We start from the raw sequence: 22,286 nt of genomic DNA, 5'->3' as shown, positions 1-22,286 counted from the left end.
CCACTGCCTGCACAGATCCCTTTTAACACCCCCCACACACATGCCATGCTAAGGGTGTACTAAAAATCCGCATGCAGATCTTACAGCCACCCACATGCCAGAAGACAACCTCTTGTTTGGGAACGAGAGGCACAAAATTAAATCAATCCCATGCAGAGACTGCTGCTCTGCAGAGGTGCTCTGGGGAAAGGCCTGAGAGCTGTGTATGAGGCTCCCTTGCTCCCATCACCTGGGCAATGGGATGGGAACCCTCGCTGGGTTCTGGAGGAGCAGGGAGAGCAGGAAAGCATACATAGGGCAGCACAGCCTCAGGTCTGCAGGGGAGCCAGGTTCCTGATGTTCAGCACTCAGAGCACAACCCTGAGCATCAGCTGAGCAGCATCAGCCAGCGCAGGACCTTCATCCCCATCCCAAGCGCTGCTCCCCAGTGGCAGCAGGAAGCCTGGACCATCCACACCCTGCCCTGGTGCCAGCAGAAAGGTCTGAAGCAGCTTCAAAGCTGCACTGGAGGAACAAACCTCTCACCTGCTCAAAGAACTCGTCCATGAAGCGATCCCGGTCCACGCTGACGGTGACTTCATCATCATCGTCACTGTCCTTTGCCTGCAACAACACAGAGAGAGAGAGGCATCAACGAGTGCTTGCTGCAGAGTTCACAGTTTTATTCCAGAAGCTCCTCAGGGGCATCTTCCCCTTCTCCTGTGCTCACTTGCTCCAAAGAGCTGCGGCAAACACCAGCCAGAGAGTGGGACACCCCAGGCACTGCCACTCCAAGCTCCCAGGACTCTGGGAGAGCAGAGGACAGACTGTGAGGACTGCAGTGACACATCCAGCAGTGAGGGGCAGCCAGGACACCACAGCACCCAGTGCCCCATGGCATGACCTCTGCAGTGAGCATGGGATACAGCTGAGGACACCCCACAGCCATGGAGTGGGAGCTTCCAGGGCACTCTTGGCTCTGTGTGAGCACACCAGCTCTGCAAGGAGCAGGAATGGGAAACACCACAGATTCCACCATGGATAACACAAGGGATGCTGGGATGGGAAAGCATGAAAGATGCTGTGAAGGGAAACATGAGGGATGCTGAGATGAGAAAATACAATGAATGCTGTGATAGGTAACAAGAGAGATGTTGCAATGGCAAACATCAAGGATATTCCCATGGGAAAACACTAGGTATGCCACCACTGGATACATCAGGAATGCTGCCATAAGAAACACTACAAATGATGCAATGGGAAAGCACAAGGGATGCTGCCATGGGAAAACACGAGGGATGCTGCCATGGGAAACACAAGGAATGCTGCCACAGGAAAAAGCATGGGCGATGCCACGAAGGGAAAACACGAGGGATGCTGTGACGGGAAACATGAGGGATGCTGCCACAGGAAACACAAGGAATGCTGCCACGGGAAAGCATGAGGGATGCTCCCACGAGAAAGCATGAGAGAAGCTGCAGTGGGAAACAAAAGGGAAGCTGCAATAGGAAACAGGAGATGCTGCAATGGGAAAACATGAGGGATGCCATGATGGTAAAAACAAAGGATGCTGCCACGGGGAAGCATGAGGGATGCTACCACAAGAAAGCACGAGGGGAGCTGCAACAGGAAAGCACGAGGGAAGCTGTGATGGGAAACATGAGGGATGCTGTGATGGGAAAATAAAAGAAGTGTTCCAGAGTGCAGGAAAGGTGGGAGCAAACAGATAGTACAGCACTGTATTACCTATGTATTATTATGAACTAGTAAAGTCACAGCAGGCAAATGAGGGGTTGTCTTTGTCTGCAGAAGCATATGTGTCGTTGTCACCAGAGATGAAAACCCCTCCTGTCCCAGCAAGATGGGGGATGCAAGCTCTCAAGGGAAGGAAAAATTACAGTCCTCCACGTAAGGACACATTTAAAAGATTATTATCCAAAGCAGCTACATGACAGAGGGAAATGGAAAATTAACAGGGTGGAAAAGTTTCTTCTTACTCCATCTTTACAAGAGAGAAGAAGTCAGTGGAATGGAGATTTAAGACAGGACTGTCTCTGTTCATCTCATAATGATCCCACTTTTTGCAGACAGTTACACATCATCCCATGGCCCCTCTGCAGGCCTGCAGAGAGTTAGACACTACAGTCTCCAGAGAGATGCCTCTTACATTGAAATAAACCAGATGAAATATCTATCCTACTCCCTAAAATTGTCTTTACACCCTACAGTGACTTATCTGAGTAGTATTATCCAGAGGAGACCTCAGCTTTCAGCCTTGCCAGCGCTTCTGGCACTTTTTGCTTGGGTAACTCACTCACACACAGTTACTCCATTCATCGTTATCCAGAGCCTTTGTGATCAGAGAGCTGCCACAATCATGGTGAAAATCTCACCCTGACAAGGAAAAGCAGGCATGTTGCTGCTCTTACCCACCACTGTGGGCAAAGAAAACTGTGCCCTGAAGTCTGAAATCGTTCCCATTTGTAGCACAGCCACTCAGGCCAGGAGCTGCCAGCACAGTGAGGCTGGGGCATGGCCAAAGCTGCCAGCCTGGGAATGTGTTGGTACATTTAAATTACTCCAGGGATGGTGACTCCACCACTGCCCTGCACAGCCTGTTCTTGGGTTTGACAAAGCCATCCGTGAAGACATTTTGCCTAATATCCAACCTAAACCTTCCCTGGAGCAATTTCAGGCCATTTCCTCCTGTCCTGTCACTTGATACTCTGGGGAAAGAGACCCTCCACCCTCCTCTCATGGAGCTGTCGAGTAAGAACTGAGCCTCCTGAAGCCCCCTGAGCCTCCTTTTCTCCAGCCTGAGCCCCCCAGCTCCCTCAGCTGCTCCTGGTGCTCCAGACCCTTCCCCTGCTCTGCTCCCTTCTCTGGACATGCTCCAGCCCCTCAATGTCTTTCTCTTCAAGCAGCCCAAAACTGACCCCATGTGAGATGCCTCAGCAGTGCCCAGCTCAGGGGATGGTCACTGCCCCGGTCCCACTGGCTACACGAGTGCTGGTACAAGCTGGGGCTGTACAGTCCTTGCAGCAGGCAGGACCAGCTTCTGTCCTGAAGTTTTTTGCTTTCAAAATTCAGCAGTTTGCTCACACCAGGTCCACACCACCTCTCCCACTCCCTTCAGACGTCAGAGTACAGCATCAAGAGCCAGAGCACAACTCAGGCTTTGGGCAGAACTGGACACACAACCGCATCCAACACTTCCCACACCTCCCTGGGGCCAGGGGAAGGATTTGACCGCAGGCTCCTTAGCATTCTTCCTGCACAGCCGTGCCACCAGACAGCCCAGTCCCTCCCCCTGTCCCCTGTCATCGCTGCTCCATCTGAGCACAGTGACAGCTGTCACCCTCTAGTCCCAACCCTGATGCCGACTGTGCCATTCCTTCAGCCAGCAGCAAGCCTGGCAGTAAGCTCAGGTCCACTTGGGGTCAACAACTGGTTCCAGAGCAATGCCCACACATTCTCCATTGCTCCTGGAGCACCCCAAGAACTCCCCCAGCACACAGGCAGGAGGGCTCACCATCGAGGAGGTCACAAAGCACCATATCCTAAAGCTAGGAATGCATGGATGGATCTTTGCTACAGAGATAAAAATAACATCCATGTTCACATTTCACTTTACAGATCACACATGCCTGCTTGGTTTGTGCTGTGCTTCATTTTAAGCTTCCACAGCCTTCCACGAAGTTGGGCTGTACTGAAAGCCCATTGTACAGGCAGTTACAACACAGGCATCTACACCCCCCCCAGGATCTCCGATAATGCCAACAGATCCTGGGGACACACGTGAGTGATGGAAGATGCACCTGCCAAAGCAAACGCCATCCTGGACACATGTCCCCAGGTCAGGAGATCTTTCTTCCCCCCACCCTGCTAAGCCTCTCCATGTCAGGGGCAAGGACATGTACACCAGCCCCCACAGACAGAAGGACATATGTCCTGCCTGCAGCCCCTGCCACCTCACCATGCACCCAAGCAGGATGGTCATCTACAGGAAGGAGTCAAAGGAAAAGGGACTGAGAGCACCCTGTGGAGATGGATCAGGGGATTCTGGTGGGTGACAAATGGGACATGACTTGGCCACAGGCACTGGCAGCACAGCACAGGAAGACAAGTGTCTCCTGGGCTCATCCCCAGCAGTGTGGACAGCAGAGGAGGAAGAGGATGCTCCCCCTCTGTTCTGCTCCACTGACACTCCCTGGAGCTGCCTCCAGCTCTGGGGTCCCAGCACAGGACAATGGTGTTGACCTGAGGGTGGACTCAGGTTGGACTTGGGGAAGAAATGTTGATCCATAAGGGTGGAGAGGCCCTGGCACAAGCTGCTTAGAGAAACTGTGGCTCCCTCATCCGTGGAAGTGTTCAAAGCCAGGTTGGATGGAGCTTGGAACAGCCTGGTCTAGTGGAAGGTGTCCCCAACCATGGCAGGGCGTAGAACTGGATGGGAAGCACCAGTCAGCCTTTGCAGCCCTCTACAGAAAAAAACACCTTCAACACTACTGCCCCATAAGTCTATTCAGCTTTTCTTGCCATCATTCTGGCAGGATCTCTATTTGCCAGAATTCTGAGCCCCTTTCTGAAGCTTGTGAGCAGAGTATTCCCACTGTTAATTTTAAATGCAGGCTTGTATGGCAACCAGGCAGGCCAGAAACTGGCAGCAGAGGAGGAGCAGCAGGAGAGCATGGTACCTGCCAAGATGCTCCTCTCCTTGTCACCTCTTGCTTGTCCCTTCCACATCCAAAACAGGCCTGGCTCATTGCCCAAAGGATGCCAATCTGTCCCTGCTGCCCACTGGACCCTGTCATACCCAGAAATCCCAAAGGAAGGGGACTCATCACCCACAGAAGGGGTTTCTGCCAAAGCCACACACAGCCTTGTCAGAGGCACTCGTGGTTGAGGGCAGCCCACCCCGGGAGCGCAGAGGCTGATGGACAGGCACAGAGATGTTATTTAGGGCAGGCACTGGACAGGGGGAGCAGCACAGAGCTCAGCCAGAAGCCCCGTGAAGAGGAAATTACACAGATGGAGCCTGCTGGTCAGGAGGACACATGTCACTTGTCACTCCGGGCTGAAGAAGGGCACCATCTGTCCAACCCACGTCACTGGGAACACCCTCGGTGCCACACCACCTCTGACCCCCGGTGTCAGGCAGGTTGTCCTACGCCACCACCTCGACCCCCTGAGCCAGGAAGCACCAGCTTCGTCTGCTAATGGGTGACTTGGACGGTAGCCAGAGGAGATGCCAGTGGGAGAACAGCTCGTGGGATGCACGGCACTGATGGACCAGCTGCTCCCAGCATCTCCCTCCACTCTGGCCCTCACTGCTCTATGCCGAGCTTGAGATGTCCCCCCATGATTAATTCTAGTGCAAAAGGAGGAACAAGAATAAAATTTTCCAAAGGAAACATTACGCATCACACAGCCAACAGTTTTGGCTTCACGCATCCCAGCTGTGAGCATCCCAGGTTTCCAAAGTCACATGGAAAGCTCTTGTCTCAGCCAAAACTACCTGCTGGTGGTGCTCAGCACAAGCAGCAAACAATTTCCCAGCCCAAGAGCTCCCAATGTCAGGCACACCAACCTCCCAGTGCCCCTCCACTTCTGCATCAGGGATTATCAGGCAGCACCCAGGGCTTCCAGGCTTTTCCTCCACACAGGGTAGGTGAGGATAACCCTTCTTTTTCAAAGTTTTTATTTTTCAGTCTGCCAGAGTCCAAGCAGAGGCACCATGTGGGCACAGTGCCAACAGCTGGGATGGCTCTGGGAGCCACTGCCTCTTCAGTGCCACTGAACAGAGGGAGCTAGGTGGGGAGGGCAGGTCCTCCAGCAGCTTTTGAAGCCTCACGGGGTTCAAAGCTCTCCAAGGGCCAAAATCCCAAGTGAAGGCAGAGACAAACTGTGATACCATCCCTGACATAGAGATGTCATGGGAAGATATCCAGAGCCCAGGAGCATCCTGGCTCTGTGGGTTTTGCAACCAGCACATGCTAATATATTCATTATTGCGCAAATTACATCCCCATGGTTCCAACCTGCCCCATTCCCTCCCCAAGCACTTTCTGAAAGAGGCAAAGAAGCACAGAACACCTGAAAAGACTTAATGCCTGCTCTGCCAGACAGCAAAGCTGGCAGGGTGGGCTGTGCATGGCATAACCAGGTCTCTGTCACCTCAGCAGTGGCCACATGCAGCCTCGAGCTCCTGCCCTTTTCTGCCAGGGCTGCAGATGGATTACACCATGTCCAGATGCATCCAGGGAGCTGGTGCAGGCAGCAGATGCAGGGCAGAGGAGCAACGGGCTCAGCCACCTCTTGGCACACCTGAATCGGGGCACATTTTCCTAGGAAACATCTGTGGCCCAACAGGCAGTGAGGCCTTGCCTGCCTCCAGCACCCCACGGGGCTGTGGGCCCACGATGCCTCTCACCCTACCAGAGACAAGGCAAGCTTCACAAAAGCACAAGGGAAGGGAAAAGCCACAGCAGCTGCCACCCCCCTTTTAGGGATCACTCAGTTAAGCAAAGAAAGGCCTCATCCCTAAGATGTAGGAGGCTGCTCGATGGCTTCGCTCCCAGGCTGCATCTGTTTGTTTTTATTTATGGACACCTACATGCTGCTCTGCCTAGCCTAAGAGATTCCAGCCACCTGGGCTTGACTTGCTTTGTAAATGATGCCCTTTCTGTACTGAGACTAGAACACGGCAGAATGCACAGCACAGGCTGCTCCCGGGGATGCCTCTGAACAGCTGTGAATCATGTCCAGGATCATGTCCCCACAGGGGGTGGCACATGGGGGTCCAACACCCAACAGCAATTGCCTCGCTCCCCATGTCCAAAGCCCCAAGCCCAGGGCACTGCTGCTGACACCAAGAGCTCCCACAGCAGCTCATTCCACTGTGCAGCTGTGCAAGACAGGACGAGGTCAGAATAACTGAGCAGCGAGCGGCACTGACATCTCAGCCATCTCACAGAGCCTAAAGGACACGTAGGAGAGTGTAAAGATGCCCAAATCCCTGGAAACATCCCAGCCTGGCTCTGCAATGCTCGGCAGCACAAGGGCAGTTCAGCACAGCCTCACCTGGACAAAGTCCAGAGCACCCACAGGTCTCCCACCCACCAAACAAGCCCCTCACCCTGGCGCTGCCCTGACCTCCCCATGCTTCAGGGTTTGCTTTAGGCATCTGCAGCAGCCAGAACAAGCCCTTCAAGCAGGGCTGAAGTCCTGCTCCTGAAGGAGCAGGGAGGTGGTGTCAAGGCTGAGGATAAAGACAGCCAGAGGGTATGGTCCCAGGAGACAGCCCTGAAGAGCCCAGACCATGGTCTCAGCCTCAGCCCTTTTTGCAGACCATATAGTACAGCTGTGCACCATGATAAATCGGCCATGCCATGGCACACAGGCCCCAAACTCAGCTGTGTCCTATTCCAGTCTTAAATCCAGCTGGCAGCCTGTCACCAGTGGTGCTCTCCAGGGATCAGTGTTGGGGTCACTCCTGTCTAATAGCTTTATCAATGATGTGGACATGGGGACTGAGGGCACCCTCAGCAGAAAACACCAAGCTGGGTGAGATGTTGACCTGCTGGAGGGCAGCAGGGATCTGTACAGGTTGAACCAATGGGCTAATGCCAATTCTATGATGTTCAACAAGGCCAAGTGCCAGGTCCTGCATTTGGGTAGCAACACCATGGAATGCTCCAGGCTGGGAGCAGAGTTACTGAAAAGCTGGGAAAGGCCCTGAGGTGCTGGGCCTTGAGCCCAGCAGCTGAATATGAGCCCAGGTGGGCAAGAGGCCAATGACACCTGGGTTGTATCAGAAATAATGTGGCCAGCAGGACCAGGGCAGTGATTGTTCCCCTGTGCTGGACACTGCTGAGGCACCTCAAATCTTGGGGTCAGTTTTGGGCCTCTCACAACAAGGTCAGTGAGATGCTGGAGCATGTCCAGGGAAAGGAATGGAAATGGGGAAGGGTCTAAAGCACAAGGAGCAGCTGAGGGAGCTCAGCCTGGAGAAAAGGAGGCTCGGGGGGGGCCTTCTTGCTCTGCACAACTCCGGACAGGAGGGTCCAGCCACCTAGAGGTCAGGCTCAGCTCCCAGGGAAGAAGGGGCAGGACAAGAGGGAACAGCCCCAAGTTGTGCCAGGGCAAGTTTGGGTTGGATACTGGGGAAAATTTCTTCATGGAAAGGGTTGTCCAGCCCTGGCACAGGCTGCCTAGGGCAGTGGTGGAGTCACCATCCCTGGATGAATTTAACCGATGTGTAGTTGTGACACTTGGGGTTAGTGCTGGCCTTGGCAGTGCTGGGAAAGCAGTTGGATCTTAAGAGGGGTTTTCTAACCTAAGAAATGCTGTAATTCTAATATTCAGGAAAACCAGCCCATACCTTCCTGTTAACAATTTTTTTTCTGAATAAAAGTCCAGGGTACAGATGACTTCAGCATTCAGCAACATCTGCATGAGTCAGAAGGTGTTTCCAATTTCTAACACTAGCAGTGCAAGGGAGAACATGATTTCCAAGAGTTTTGTCCTTAGGTGCTGGCTTGAATTACTGCACAATCATGCCAGCCTTTGGCAAGCCTTTTATCAGAGCCATGGTCACTCTTAAGCTTAGTTTTGAAAGCAAACAGGTGAAATTCCCCTTAACTCTGAAGAACAAGTGTCAGTGGTGACAGAGATGCCACCAGTCCTGGAGAGCACAATGAGCTCTGAAACATGGGCAGCACTATGACCTTCTGGGAAAGTACTGTACTTTACAGCCAGTACTTTACAAATTTACAGCCATGGCTAAAGAATAATTTGGTTTAAAACAGACTTAATTAATCTGAAGTTAATTTCTTAACATCCTCTAAGCGGCATCGTCATTGTTACAGCTCCCGTGCAGACCAGAGCTTCCTGTGGGCAGCAGAAGGACCTGCAGCCACAGCACTTATCTCTTATCTCCACTCCATTGTGTATTCACCAGTGTCAGCAGTCAGAGAGGTCTCTGGTGGGATCATCACCTGCTTTGGTGCCTGCCAACGTCACCAAGCCCTGGTGATGCACACTAGTGACACTGCAGCCTGTCCCAGGAAACTGCCAGTTTCTGTCCCCTACACTGGCATGTATGCTGAGGTGCCAGAGGATGCCTGAGGAGAAGGCAGCAGGGAGGAGGAACCTTCTCCTGTAGAAGGAATATGCTGGCCTAGGAGCAAATGAACACAATTTGGGCAGGAGATTTGGAATTCTACAACCAGTCAGGAGCTGGTCTAGTGGATGATGTCCCAAGTCATGGCAATAGAGTTGGATGATATGTTTCATTGAAGGTTCCTTGGCAACTGAGGGGAAACTTTTCTTGAACCTGAGCTCTCCACAGCTGCTGGAGGAGAAGGACTTCTAGTCTCCTCTGGATGTCCCCAAGAACAGCTTCTGGCCAGCAGATGTCCTGGGCTCCACTCACTACTTCCACCACTCCTGAAAACGGTGATGAAGGAAGAGACCCTCCTGCCCAGGCAGAATGGCTGCATCACCACAGAAGATACTCAGAGTATCACTGAAAAAGGCTGAAAGATATTTCAGAACATTTCTCATGTGGGACCTGAGCAGAAGTCTGCCTGCTGGGTATCCCTGGAAGTATTCGATGTATACATCCCTGCAAGTATTCAATGCCTGGCTGCACAGGGCTCAGAGTAACCTGGTATAGTGGAAGGTGCTCCTGTTTATGGCAGGCGTGTTGGAACCAGATGGTCTTTGAAGGTCCTTTTCAACCCAAACTGTTCTGTGAGCCCATGACACACCACATGCACCAGCCTGTCCCCTGCTCACAGCCATAAGTCTGCTCCCTGATTTGGGGGGCAAAAGCAGTGCCCACATTTCCAACACCAGCCCTGGTCCTGGCCACTGTAGGCAGGGGCACAGGCAGAGGTGCAGACAGTGGTGCAAGCAGCCTGTGACACATCGCCCCTGCCCTCTCCCCTTCTTCCAGCTCAGCAAAACTTTCTACTCTTTGTGCTTTCACCGTTGCCTCGTTTCATATTTTTCCTAAGCAAAGACAGCCTTACTTTGGCTTTGTGCCTGGTCTGGTCCTGACACAGCATCACTCCATCTCCGTTTCCCATGTTGTCCTCCGCTTGCCCTCCCCTCCCCACGCATCTCCTCCAGGATCATCCTGCAGATGCTATGGTCCAAGGACACTCAGCAGTCCCCTGAGGCAGGTGTGCTCAGGTCACCTGGAGCCAGGACAACACCACACACTCTGTCTTCCTGATCTTCCACCCGGGCTCACTCTCTTCCTTTCTGCTAATATACATAATTTTCTGGAAGAAGCAATTTATCACAGTATTTAGCTTAATGAGCCTTACTGTACATGTTCTGCCTGTAGTGATAATTTTGCATATTTCCTGAAAAATCTTGTTAACGGGGAGATACATGGCAAAACAAACATTTGTACAGCTTCCGAGGAGCTCACACACAAAGACACTGCAATTAAAATAACGGGAATGAGACTGAATCCTTTTGGCTCCAGCCCTCTCAGACATCCAGTGCACAGCTGACATTTCTGGCTGCACTTATAATCACTCTTATCAGTCTCTGGAGCCCACATATTGACACCAGGACTCAGGGGTTCAAGGGTATTCCCGTGTTCAGGTTGACTTCAGTGGGACCACCAAAGCCCCATGTACCAGAACTGAAGCTCCCCAACACACACCACAGGACCCTGGGGCTCAGTGTCCCCTCTGAGGTCTGTCTGTCCCCCAAACCCTGTCCCTCAACCCTTCCAGGCTGGGGATATGACACACCACCCAGAGCTGACCTAGAGTCTGGGCTTTGCCTGCTGCCATGTTTAAAGCACAGCAAAAGGTTTTCCCAGTTTTTGGCTTGCCCTACCATAGTGTGCACCCACTGCTGTGAACAGCGTCCCTGTGGCACAGGGACACCCAGGACCCCTCAGCTGGGGAGCACAAGAACATCTCACACAGGAGCATGTGGGGCTCACCTGCATCACTCCTGTCACCTTCTTCCATGCCCAGCAGACCCCAGGAGGGAGGATTTACAGGCATCTCACCCCTCCCGCTCCAGGACCACAAGGGAGCAAGCAAAGCAGCTCCCCTGCCCCAGTGCTTGTGTGGATGCTCTGAGGGCAGCCACGGTGTTTGACCTGCCACTGCCACTCTGCTCCTCCTCACCCCCAAAAAATCAGCATTTCAATAAAGCTAAAACCTGCCGAGCCCAGACAGAGCAGGCAGCTGCAGACGCACCACACCAAGCCACCGGCTGTCACCCGCCACGTGAGAGCCCCACTTCCGACTGGGAGGGACGGAGCAGAGCTGAATTATTTACGTGACCCTTTTGGTAGAACACAAGAGCTCGAAAGCACATAGGGCAACAAAGAGGGCTAAGAAAGGGAAGGAATATGGCATCTGAACAAGTAAATACATTCATCTCCAAGGTCTGTAGGGACTTCTGCAGCCGGGGGGTTCTGGAAAAGATGAAGACAGACAAGACCCGACCTCTGCAAACAGCAACTGTGGTCGATTTCACATTTGTGCCCCCAGGAGAGAAAGCCTCAGTGGCAACAGTATGGAATTAAGAAGAAGGGACGGAGTGAGGTCTGGCTGTGAGTCCTGGGGCACTGCTGCAGATTTCACTGCCACAGGAGGGGAGAGGGTGGATCCACAGAGCTGGACCAGGAGCCCACCTTGCTTCCTCTCTCCTTTTATTTTTTACAGACCTCCCACAACTCCCACTGCAGGAGCCAGTGCTCAGAGCAGGGACTTGGCTGGCAGGAGTGGGGATTCAGGCAACTGGGGAGGGCAGTGGCACAGCACAAACACACAAACATCACTGGAGCACCCAAAATCAGACGCTGGAGATGCGCAAAGGGTGCAGGAGGAAAGGGCCCAAAAAAAACCAGGCCCTGCCAATGGCTGGGGGGGTGGAACTGGTTCCTCCCAACATAAACCACTCTGTGATCCTATAACACTGGCATATCTTCCTCACTTCCTCCCACTCTCAAAACACCACTCATAATTATTTTACTATTTGGACCTGTGTCACATCCTGGAAATCCCAATGTCTCACTGAAACTTAACTGTCAGCTCTATGGCAGAATGGAGCACCATGGGACTCTCACAATCCTGCATGTACACACCATCTCATCAGGGCTGCTTTTGGGAGTGCTGGGGAACAGGACCAGCTCCAGACCTATTCCAGATGGGCAGGAAAGATCACTCTATGGGGATCTTTCTGTGGCACCTACACAGAAGCAGCTGCAAACAAAGCTCTGTTTGGCCTCCTCCAAGGCATCCTGCATGGCCCGTCCTCAGCTGCTCTCCTCCACAACCAGAGGACATGTTTCATCTGTAAGACAGATTTTTTGTCCCTGGTTCAGAGCAGGCCTGGGGGCACTACTCCCACAAGGGCACTGAATAAACTCCAGCAAGTCTGATCCCAACCAGAGCTGAGGTTCAGAAAAGAGCTAGGATTAGCATTTTGAATTTCAAGCACCGTTTTAAAAATCCCATTAAGACATTGTTCTGTACAGCAGTGACCACCCAGCATCCCCTCCTCTGCTCCAACAATGCCAGCTCTTTTTTTATTAATCCTTCTTTGTTATCATTCCTGGCAGAATTTAGACACCATATTAACATAGGAAGAACCGACCCAGGCTATTAATGAGGCAGCAGAGAGGAAACAAGTTCAAACGTTCCTGACTGTGTCCACTGCAGCATCTTGCTCCTCCCTGGCGTCTGCCACCACCATGGGTGTAAATCCACACTGCCTCACTCACTGCGGTCCTGCCAGGGGGCACCCACTCAGATTCGGGGCATCTGGACACTCAAAAGCATTCCTCCATCCCCAGGAGTCCCCGGGAAGAATGCTGCACCCTCAGCATGAGGCTGATGAATAAGGAGCAGCAGCAGGAGTGAGGCGAAAACACATTTTGTTTTTCTTAAGGCGTATTTAAAGGAACAGAGAAATTTTAAAATACTCCATGGCATCACTTCTCAGCCAGCGCCGGCTGCCAAGAGGACATTCACGAGGCTTGTTTTTACTATTATTATTAAAAAGCCTATTTTCCAATCCCATTTCACAGCCTGCGCTGGTGGCGGAGACAGAGCCCCATGTTTGGGTGCTTTCCAGGCAGAGTGGGGAGGCAGCTCTTGGGGGAGCCCCTTCCTCCCGCAGCATATACAGCCACCCCCGGGCATCTACAGCCACCCCCGGGCATTCAGAGCTGTCCAGTCACCCCAACAGCCACCCCATCACCCCGACAGCCACCTCCTCAGCCCGTTGCTGGCGTCACCCCTTGCTCTATCGTCCTGGTGTTTTTCAGCCCAAACCGAACCCCCAGCCAAGTGATCCTGGAGGGAGCTCTGATGCCCGACCAGCCTGGACACCCACGGTCATCCCCACTGGCCCTCGCTCTATGGGAGGGTCCCCCCCCACAGGACAGACCCCCTCACAATCCCCAGACGGCTCTGCAGCATCAACCGTGAAGTAATTTTTAAAAAATATCCACCAAGGAAAAGCACTAGAGGGAGGACCGGGGGCGGCATAGGGCGGGGGCTGGAGCAGTACTCCGGGATTTCGGGCTTCGTCCCTCCGGCCACTGCCGCTGTCCCCAGAGCTCGGCCCCACGCGTGGGTAGCAGCACCCCTGCGGCCCCGAGGGTGCAAGAGAGGGCCGGGGCACAGGCAGCGGGGAGCACCGGAGGCTCCTTCAGCGATGTTCCATGCGCGCAGCCGCCGCCGCCGCCTCCCACCGCCCGCGCCCCGGGACCGCAGGGGGCTCGGGGGCTCCGCGGGACCCAGGACCGGCTGTGGCCACACAGAAGCCCGACGCCCCCCGGACAACCCCGGTCACGGCACTGGGGGCACCTGCCGGGTCTCACACGAGGCAGCGGGTGCTCCTCGGCCCCGCCGCAGCGGCTGCGCCGGAGGATGAACACGCAAAACGGGAGCGGAGTGGGGCGGGCGCGGCACGGCCCCGGGTGAGCACGGCACGACCCCGCCGCCCGCGGGCAACCCGCGCCCGCACCGCCACAAATACACGTCTGTATCCGGTCTTCCCGGCGGTGATACCGCTCAGCCGCCGCGGCCCCCCGATACCGCGCAGATCGGGTCCCCCGGGGCAGCGCTCGCAGCTCGCACCGCCCGGCGCCGGGGAGAACCGGAGCGGTCCGCGGCGGTGCGGAGGGCGCAGGCCGGGGGACTCCGCTCCCACCCCGACACCTCGGCGATGTGCGGGGGGCTCATCCTCTGCTCCCAGCTTCCGCCCAGCCCCCCTCGCCGCCGCCGCTCGGGGCAGGGCGGCCCCAGCCCGGGGAGGGGGGGCTGGGGCGGCATCGGGCGGTCCCCGATGGGGGCCGAGGGCTGCCCGCGTCCCCCGTATCCCCCGCACCCGCCGGGTGCACCCCGCACTCACAGCGCGCAGCTCCCCGGTCCGGTCCTTCATCCTGCCCCGCCGCCGCCGCCGCTGGGAACGGCCGGAGCGCGGGGAGGGGCGGGCGCGGAGCATGCGCGGAGCGGGGCGGAGCAGGGTGGGGGGCACCGGGGGAGCCTTCCATGATGGGGGGACCGGCAGGGCTACACTCGCACCTCGGGGTCACACTGCTGGGAGGCGGCACGGGGGGTCTCACATCGCGGGGAGGCGACCGGGGCAGGCGCACAGCTGGGAAAGTCACAGCTGCGGGATGTCACCGGGGGGCGTCGCGCCGGGGGGCAAATGAGCTGTCACAGCTGCGGGTCACACCCAGGGGACCTCACTCGTGGGGGCATCACATTGGAGAGGGGTCACACATGGGGAGGAGGAAGTCACATCTGGGAATAACATCGGGAGGGATCACACCTGGGGAGGTCATACCTGTGGGACATCACGTCAGGGTGCTCATGAGGGTGTGGAGGGGTGCACAGCAGGGCAGCTCCGAGAGCAGGGTCACCTCCGAGTGTCCCTGGGGCAGTGGCAGTGGGAGTCCAGCAGACAGCAAGGTTTGAGGGCACCAACGAGATGGGCTGGTTCTGACCCCCAGCCGGGGGATGTTGGGGGATCCACCCTGAGGACCCCAAACCCAGGCTCGCAGGGAGCAGAGAAGTGCCAGCCGGGCTCAGAGAGATGCTGCCAGTTTGCCGCTTTTGGGGAAACTGGCAGTGTCGGGGAGACACCCCTCTGCCTCCTCGTTCCCAGGGACAGAGAGGAGCGAGATCTCCCCATGTTCCCGCAGGTCCTGGGGCCACTGGATCCAGCCACAGGGCCACGGGTCGCAATTCCCGCAGTCCGGTACGTGTCCAGCATCTCTGGGGTGCCCAGTGCTGGGGTACACCTGGAGCAAAGGCCGGGGGCTCCCCCGCGGGTGTTCCGGCCAAACCCAAGGCAGCTCACCCTGTGTACAGCCCCACTCGCGCCTCAATGGCCCGCGGACCACCCCACTGACCCCTCACAGCCCCGCTTACCCCACTCAGCCACACACACCCCTCACAGCCCCGCTCACCCCTCACAGCCCCGCTCACCCCTCACAGCCCCGCTCACCCCTCACAGCCCCGCTCACACCGCGCCCCGTCCCACTCACCCCTCACAGCGCCGCTCACACCACGCACTGTCCCACACACCACGCACGGCCCCGCTCGCCCCGCACAGCTGCACTCTGCCTCCCTCACTGTCCCGCACTGCCTTGCAGTGTCCCGCAGAGCCCCGCTCGCCCCGCACGGCCCCGCTTACCCCGCTCACTCGGCACACGCCACACCGCCCCGCTCACCCCTCACAGCCCCTCCCGCCCCCCTGAGGTGAGCGCGGCCGGGGCTCCGGGCGCGGCTCTGGGGCGCGGCTCCCCCTGGCGGCTGCAGCCGGAACCTGCCGAGTCGGTTCGCGGTACCCCCGGTACACCCGGTACCCCCGGAATCCCCGGTACCCCCGGTACCCCCGGTACACCCGAAACCCCCGGAATCCCCGGTGCGGGGTGGGGTTCGGGCTCCCTTCCCGCTCCTCCGGGAGAGCTCATCCCCTCCGAACAGCGCCGCCAGGTCACACCAGGGCTGTCCCAACGTTGCCGTATTATCCCGAGTGTGTTCTTCCCCGAATTACCCGTATCCATCCCTACTTTGCTTCCTCTTTAAAACATCCCATAATAAACTCTGTGCGGTCCTCCACGTCCCAAACGTGTGCCATTCTTCCAGAGAGCTATAGCCCCTCCCTCCAACGGTGCTTTCACACCAGGACCCTGGGCTGAGGCTCTACCTGGACAGGGTGTCCCTTCCTCTGAGTCCCTCATTCGGGTCCCCATCTGCCCTCGTGCCCCTGTGCTCCCCCTGGCTTGTGTGGATGGGACTAGTGTGGGGTGGGTTGATTCTGGAAGGGACCAGCCAGGCACTATTTGGGCTCCCCTTCCCACCAGTGTCTCCCCATTCTCCCTTCCAGGTGGGCAGAGGAGCTTTATTGCACATCCCACCAGTGGGATTGTTCCCAGCATCAGGAACTGGCTTAATTCACTCAAGTGACAAGAGTGCTGTGGGTTTCCAAAACAGACATCACCCTCTCTGCTGTCACCACCATGAGCTCTTCCCACAGCCCAGGCTGTGAGCCCACCTTCTCCTTGCTCTGTCCCCTTCTCCTTCTGTGGAGGTTGCGCACACACATCAAAGAGGTGTCTCTCCTGCCACCAGCTCCCCTCAAGAGCAGTGCAAATTCCATACCCACGCCCACACTTGCACACACAACCCTCCCTCTCATCCAGGAGAAGCAGCAACAGTGGGTGCAGATTGCCCAGAGTCCTGCCTGGTGCCAGCACCTCAGTGCTTGAGCACTTCCTCAGCCTCAGCATCTTCTCAAACTGCCCTTGAGATCCTCACAGATTGCTCTTGGTAAAGCACAGACTGCCATACCCCTGTCACAGGCTGCTGGTTGTTTCTCATGCCCACCCAAGCACAGTGGCCCCAGGAGGAGCCTACTCCTCTTCCCAGGCAGCTGCTTCACTGCTTCACACACACCTGGATCCTTCTGCATGATGCTGCCCTTGGGCTTCCCTGGACACCTGGGACCATCAGGGTCAAGGCTTCGTGCAGGGAAGGACCAGCTCCCTCTGAGATTTGAAACTCCTGCTCCCATCACATATGTGTATTAGCTTCAAAAGCAGCTTCTTACTTGCTAAGAAGTGGAACGTGAACAGGTTTTTTGGCCACCACCATTCACATGCTTTTAAAGAGCTCTGATGTCAAGGGACACCTGTGGGCGCCTCAGCTGGGAGTGCAGGAGCAGGAATCCCACTGTGCCCACTGATACCACTGCTCCTCATTGGTGGAACTTAAGCATTGGGCACAGTTCAGGTGCTGGGCATGGTTCAGGTGATGGGCACAGCTCAGGTGATGGGCACAGCATTTCTTCTGTTGGTGCTGCACCTATTTATTGCAACTTCTTAGGGCAGGAGCTCAGTCTACCCCAGTGAGGGAGACACAGACCTTGTTGCTGTAAATCAATCACTCCAGTGCCAGGGATGGCAGTTTCCCACCACCAGGCAGGCCTGCAGGTCCCCTCTGTGTTGGCTGCCACCACCCACTTCAGGACTCTGCTGTGTGGCAGGAGCTGAGACAAGGGACAGAGCAGGATCTGACCCCAAGAGTTCAGACATGGCTGTGGGGTGACCAGTCTGCCAAGTGCCCTGGGAATGCAGGGGCTCATGGAGAGGGTCAGACAGCTCCTCACTCATGCTACAAGCAACAGGGGCGTGCAAATCCAGGGAGCTAGAGGCACAGCTTGCTGGAACAGCGCTTGTTCCTGCAGCACTTGGTGTACAGATGGACTTTCAGGTGTCAGGCAGCCCAAAATGCGGCACAGAAACCCAAGGACACATGAGGAATCACAGAGGTGTTTTGAACTGCAGAGGCTGCAGAGGCTGGGTGGTGCAGCTGCAGTGGATCCAAGATTGATCCTGCCATTCCCAAGGACTTGCCTCCATCAGGAGAGACAGAACTGCCAACGGTAGAGTTGAGACATGCACAAGGGGGTGCAGAATAAATCCTCAACAGAAACACAGAGAAAAGCAAATGCTAGGCTCAGAGTGAGGCTGACAGTGCGAACATGATGGAAATCCAGAGTGCAGCCCTGAGCCAGCAGCTTGGCTGCAGAGCAGAAACCACCTGAAGTTGCTCATTCATTCATTTTCAGTCACTGCTGTCACTTCAGGGACACTATTCCCTTTGGAGGAACAAGACAGAGATCTTGGAACAGCTGCCAGAAGTAATTTGTCGAGGAATAGGCTGGAAAGCTGTTCATGGAGGACAGACCAGAGCCACGGAGCAGTGTGAAGGGAGCCAGGGAGGAGTTCTCTGTGCCAAGAACACAGGCCAAGTCCTGTGGCATAGGAGAGACAGGATCTCAGAGGCAAGGAAGGGATGAGTTGGATGGGCCACTCCTCAGAATGCACCTCCCTGCAAGAGAGACACACCCCTCATCCCACTCAGTGCCCACAGGGAGATCCTAGGGAGGGCAGGAGCAGAGGAGCAAAAGGTGCATATGACCATAGTCACAAGTGGGTCCAGCTGGAGGTTCCCTTTCCCTGCTCAAGGGAAGCAGACATATCAGTGGCTATTGCTCCAAATGCTTATCTTCATGTCAACAGCCATTAAAAGTTGCATTTGGACAGCTAACACAGGCTGCAATCCCATGTGTCCAAGGACAGGAAGATGCTGCTCCATGGTCTTTCCAGGGACAGGACTCCTGTCCACACTCCGGGGCAAGTTCACATCAGCAAACAGGGAGATGACGCTGGGAAGAAGGGGAACTGTGCCATGACTTGCAGAAGCTGAGACAAGACACTCAGAAAAGCATTGGATGAGGGTGGAAAATTGGGAAGAGTTGTGCCCTGTGGCCAAAAAAATCAAAATGGGACAGGAGAAGGGAAACAAAGGAAAAAGAGATGTGACCAAGGAGAAAGAGAGGCAATCTAGCCCTTCTGAGCACATCTGTGGTGGAAAAAATCAGGTATTACAAGTGCTCGGTATTTCCAGCAGCAGTAGGAAAAGCAGCCATTCCCTTGTCTAAAGCTTGTCAAGTCTCTCATTCCCAATCCCACGTCCAGAGCTGTAACAGCATCATGGAGCTCACAAGTACATGAGCAGAGGGAACAAGATCTCCCAGGCAGTGGCAGAGTGGGACAGGAACCCCCCAGAGAAACAATAACCACCTAAAAGGAATCACAGGCTTTCCCCACCTCCTCATGCCTCCAGAAGCAGCCTGACAACACGCTCAGGTGCAAACTGCCACTGCCAATGCTCTGCACAGGAAAATTTCCTACAGAAAAAAAGAAAACATATGATAGGGATGACCAGTATTCTCTGTCTTCATGCAAGGAACTGGTTGAAAAACATCTCTCAGGTTTTTCACAGATGAGCACCTCTAATCTGTTATGCTGCCTGAAGAAAAGCCGTGCATCAGATCTTGATATTTAGCTTGACCTTTCTGGCTGTCTAAGGTCACATTAAGTCATGGGAAACCCACCTTTCCCACCTTCCCAAAAGCTGTTCCTCTCACTCTCAGATCTGGAAAGCTTGAAACAACCCAGAATTGCACACCTCCAAGACAAGTTTCACTTTCACACATTGTAGAAATCCTGCCAACTGTTGTGAAAGTCAGATGATTTTATTTTTAAGTACAAGAACTTGTGAATAAATTATAGAGAAGTCTGATTCTGTCAGTCCTTTCTGATATTCTGTGTTACTCTAGAAAATGATTTTGACAGATGAGAGAGAAAGGGAAGCATCTCCAGCCTACACCACACTAGGGTTTACTTAAAAACCTGCTCGAACCAAAGCAGCGAGGGATATTCAATCAAACCAAAGCAATCATTCCAGTGAAGGAACAGGGCACACAGCACTTATTTCTTGACTGATCCAATGAAGTGGGATCTTGCTCAGGTCAGCTTTACTCTGCCGTGCATTGAAATATTTGCATTAACTGCAGAGAACGTGGGCTGCACCTCGGGAGGACAACAAGCATTAATAGAACAGCAGCAGGGGTTGAGAGGCAAAGCAGCCCAGAACTTCCCTTTGCTGCCAGGAGCCTTCCTCTGCTACTCCAACCCCATGGCTAAAATTAAAGTATATTGATCCAACAAACAACCTCCATTAGTGATTTAATAACTACCACTTAAACCGTGTGGCGCAAATAAAATACTCCTCCCCTCCCCAGATATCAGGCAGGGGCAGGACAAACCTCTGTAGGACACAGTCCTGCTGCTGCTCTTTCTGCCCAGAGCTGGCAGCTCCACTGTGCACACATTCCATACCTCTCTCTGGGTGCACATCCCAACATCCTTCCCAAACACCTGTCCTGGTGCACATCCCCACTGTCCTTCCCAAACATCCCTCCTGGTGCACATTCCAACAGCCTTCTCCAACATTCTTCCTTGTGCACATCCCCAGTGTCCTTCTCAAACACTCCTCCTGGTACACATCCCTACATCCCAGCATCCTCCTCAAACACCCCTCCTGGTACACATCCCTACATCCCAGCATCCTTCACAAAAGAAGGATGCAACTCCTGGTGCACATCCCAAGTCCTGGCATGCAGGACTAAAGGATGCCAAGCTGAAGTGCCATTTGAGGTTTCCTGGCAAGTTCCCAGTTTGGAGTTATCACAGCCCAAATCTTCCTCCATTGAAACCAAAACCCATTCCTGTGGTCTGACTTTGGTGGGAAGCTGTTCCAGTCATGTGAATGACTCATCTCTAGGATTTCTTTTTCTGTTACACTTACACTGGAATTTCTGATGGATGCTGATTTGCATCATGCAGGCTCTGTCAACTGCCCACAGCCTTTTCCTCCACCAAGCTATCATTCCTGCCATTCCCTTTTGTTTGCACAGCTCATTTAATTCCACCCTGGAAGGCCCTGAGGGGCTTTGGGCTGACTCCTGCCCCCATGCAGCCCAAAGCACCGATGAGGCTGCCGGATTCAGCCTCGGACAGATGCCCATTCAGCTGGAACTTCAGCTGGCTCTCAAAAACCTATTATAGCTCCAGTCTGCTCAAAGGAAGAAGCAGAGAAAGCCCCAGAAAAACCAGCTACACTGCTGCAGCTGGTGTAGCCAGAGCTGGGGGGCTGCCAGCCATGCACAGACCCTCGAGTCTCACTGCCAGATCCATTCTGGGGTCCCCAAGTATCTGCAGCAATTAGCCTGTGCCTGCTGCAGGCTCCTCCTGCCCTCCCCCTTCATTTCAGGGCTCCCCTGTCTCATTAACATGTGCCCATCCATCCCAAGGTCTTGTACACCCTCAACAGTCCTTCCTCTCACTTCTCCTGACAAGTTTCCCTGTATGAGTTTCCCTCCAGGGAGAACTGCAGGGACATTTCCATTTCCTCATGGCTCCAGGAAGGGCACTGCTCTCCCCTCCTGCCTGTCCCCAGTGCCCATCTCCTGTTCCATGTCCCCACCTGCACACACCTGGTGAAAGCACTCCAGCCACAGAATCATAGATTCATGGAACAGTTTGAGTTGAAGAGATCTTGATGCTTCTCATCAATCTCATTCCATCTCATTCCAATCTCCTGCCATGGGCAGGGAAAACTTCTACTATCCCAGGTTGCTCCAAGCCCCATCCAACTTGGCCTTGAACACTTCCAGGGATCCAGGGACAGCCACAGCTTCTCTGGGCAACCTGTGCCAGGGCCTCTCCACTCTCACATGGAAGAGTTTCTTCCCAATATCCCATCTAACCCTGCCCTCTGTCTGTGTGAAGCCATTCCCCCTTGTCCTGTCTCTCCAGGCCATTGTAAATAGTCTCTCTCCATATTTCCTGTAATTTCCCTTCAGGTACTAGAAAGCCCCAATTAGGTCACCCCAAAGCCTGCTCCTTTCCAGGCTGAACAATCCCAATTCTCTCAGTCTTTCCTCATAAGAAAGGTGTTTCATCCCTCTAATCAACTTGGTGATCTCCAGTTTCAGCTGTGCACACCTGGTGGAAGCACGACCTCCTCTCCAGGCCAGACTCCTTGGCAGGCTCAGAGCACAAATGCCAGCTGTGACTAAAAGATCAGTGACATTTTCATACATGTACATGTATATGGAAATTTGCTAGTTTAATTTATAAAAGGGCAAATTCAAAGAGCATTTGCTGAGGGGTCTCTTCAAACCAGTTTTTACCAGCACCACTTTATTCTGTCAGAACAAGGAGGCTGCAAGCACGGCAGTGAAGAAATGCGAACAGTCTCTTAGTTTGGAAGAATTGCTTGCTTGGTTCTAGTAATTTTTAATTTTAAAATTTTCCTCTTGAGATTTTCTATTCAGAGTTTGAAGTAGCAAAATAATAAAATTATGTAAATCTTAGTGCATCTCACACTCAG

General features: G+C 54.4%; 1 protein-coding gene across 2 annotated transcripts in view; it reads right to left on the bottom strand.

The window, feature by feature from the left end:
• The window catches only part of STX1A (syntaxin 1A), a 57,575-nt gene extending 43,084 nt beyond the window's left edge, over window positions 1–14,491 (bottom strand). For both annotated transcript variants that reach the window (XR_014855835.1, XM_085078733.1), the window contains exons 1-2: window positions 14,383–14,491; window positions 526–603 (exon numbers count right to left, since the gene is read on the bottom strand). Coding sequence is in view for 1 of the 2 variants with exons in the window: in XM_085078733.1 (XP_084934859.1) it covers window positions 526–603; window positions 14,383–14,475 (171 nt within the window). In the remaining variant the exon portion in view is untranslated. The remainder of the gene's footprint in view (window positions 1–525; window positions 604–14,382) is intronic.
• Window positions 14,492–22,286: the final 7,795 nt, after the last annotated feature.

This window comes from Lichenostomus cassidix, chromosome 19, assembly GCF_008360975.1.
Source record: "Lichenostomus cassidix isolate B80296 chromosome 19, HeHo_3.0, whole genome shotgun sequence".
Classification (NCBI taxonomy): Eukaryota; Metazoa; Chordata; class Aves; order Passeriformes; family Meliphagidae; genus Lichenostomus; species Lichenostomus cassidix.
This window is presented reverse-complemented; position numbering and strand designations above follow the sequence as displayed.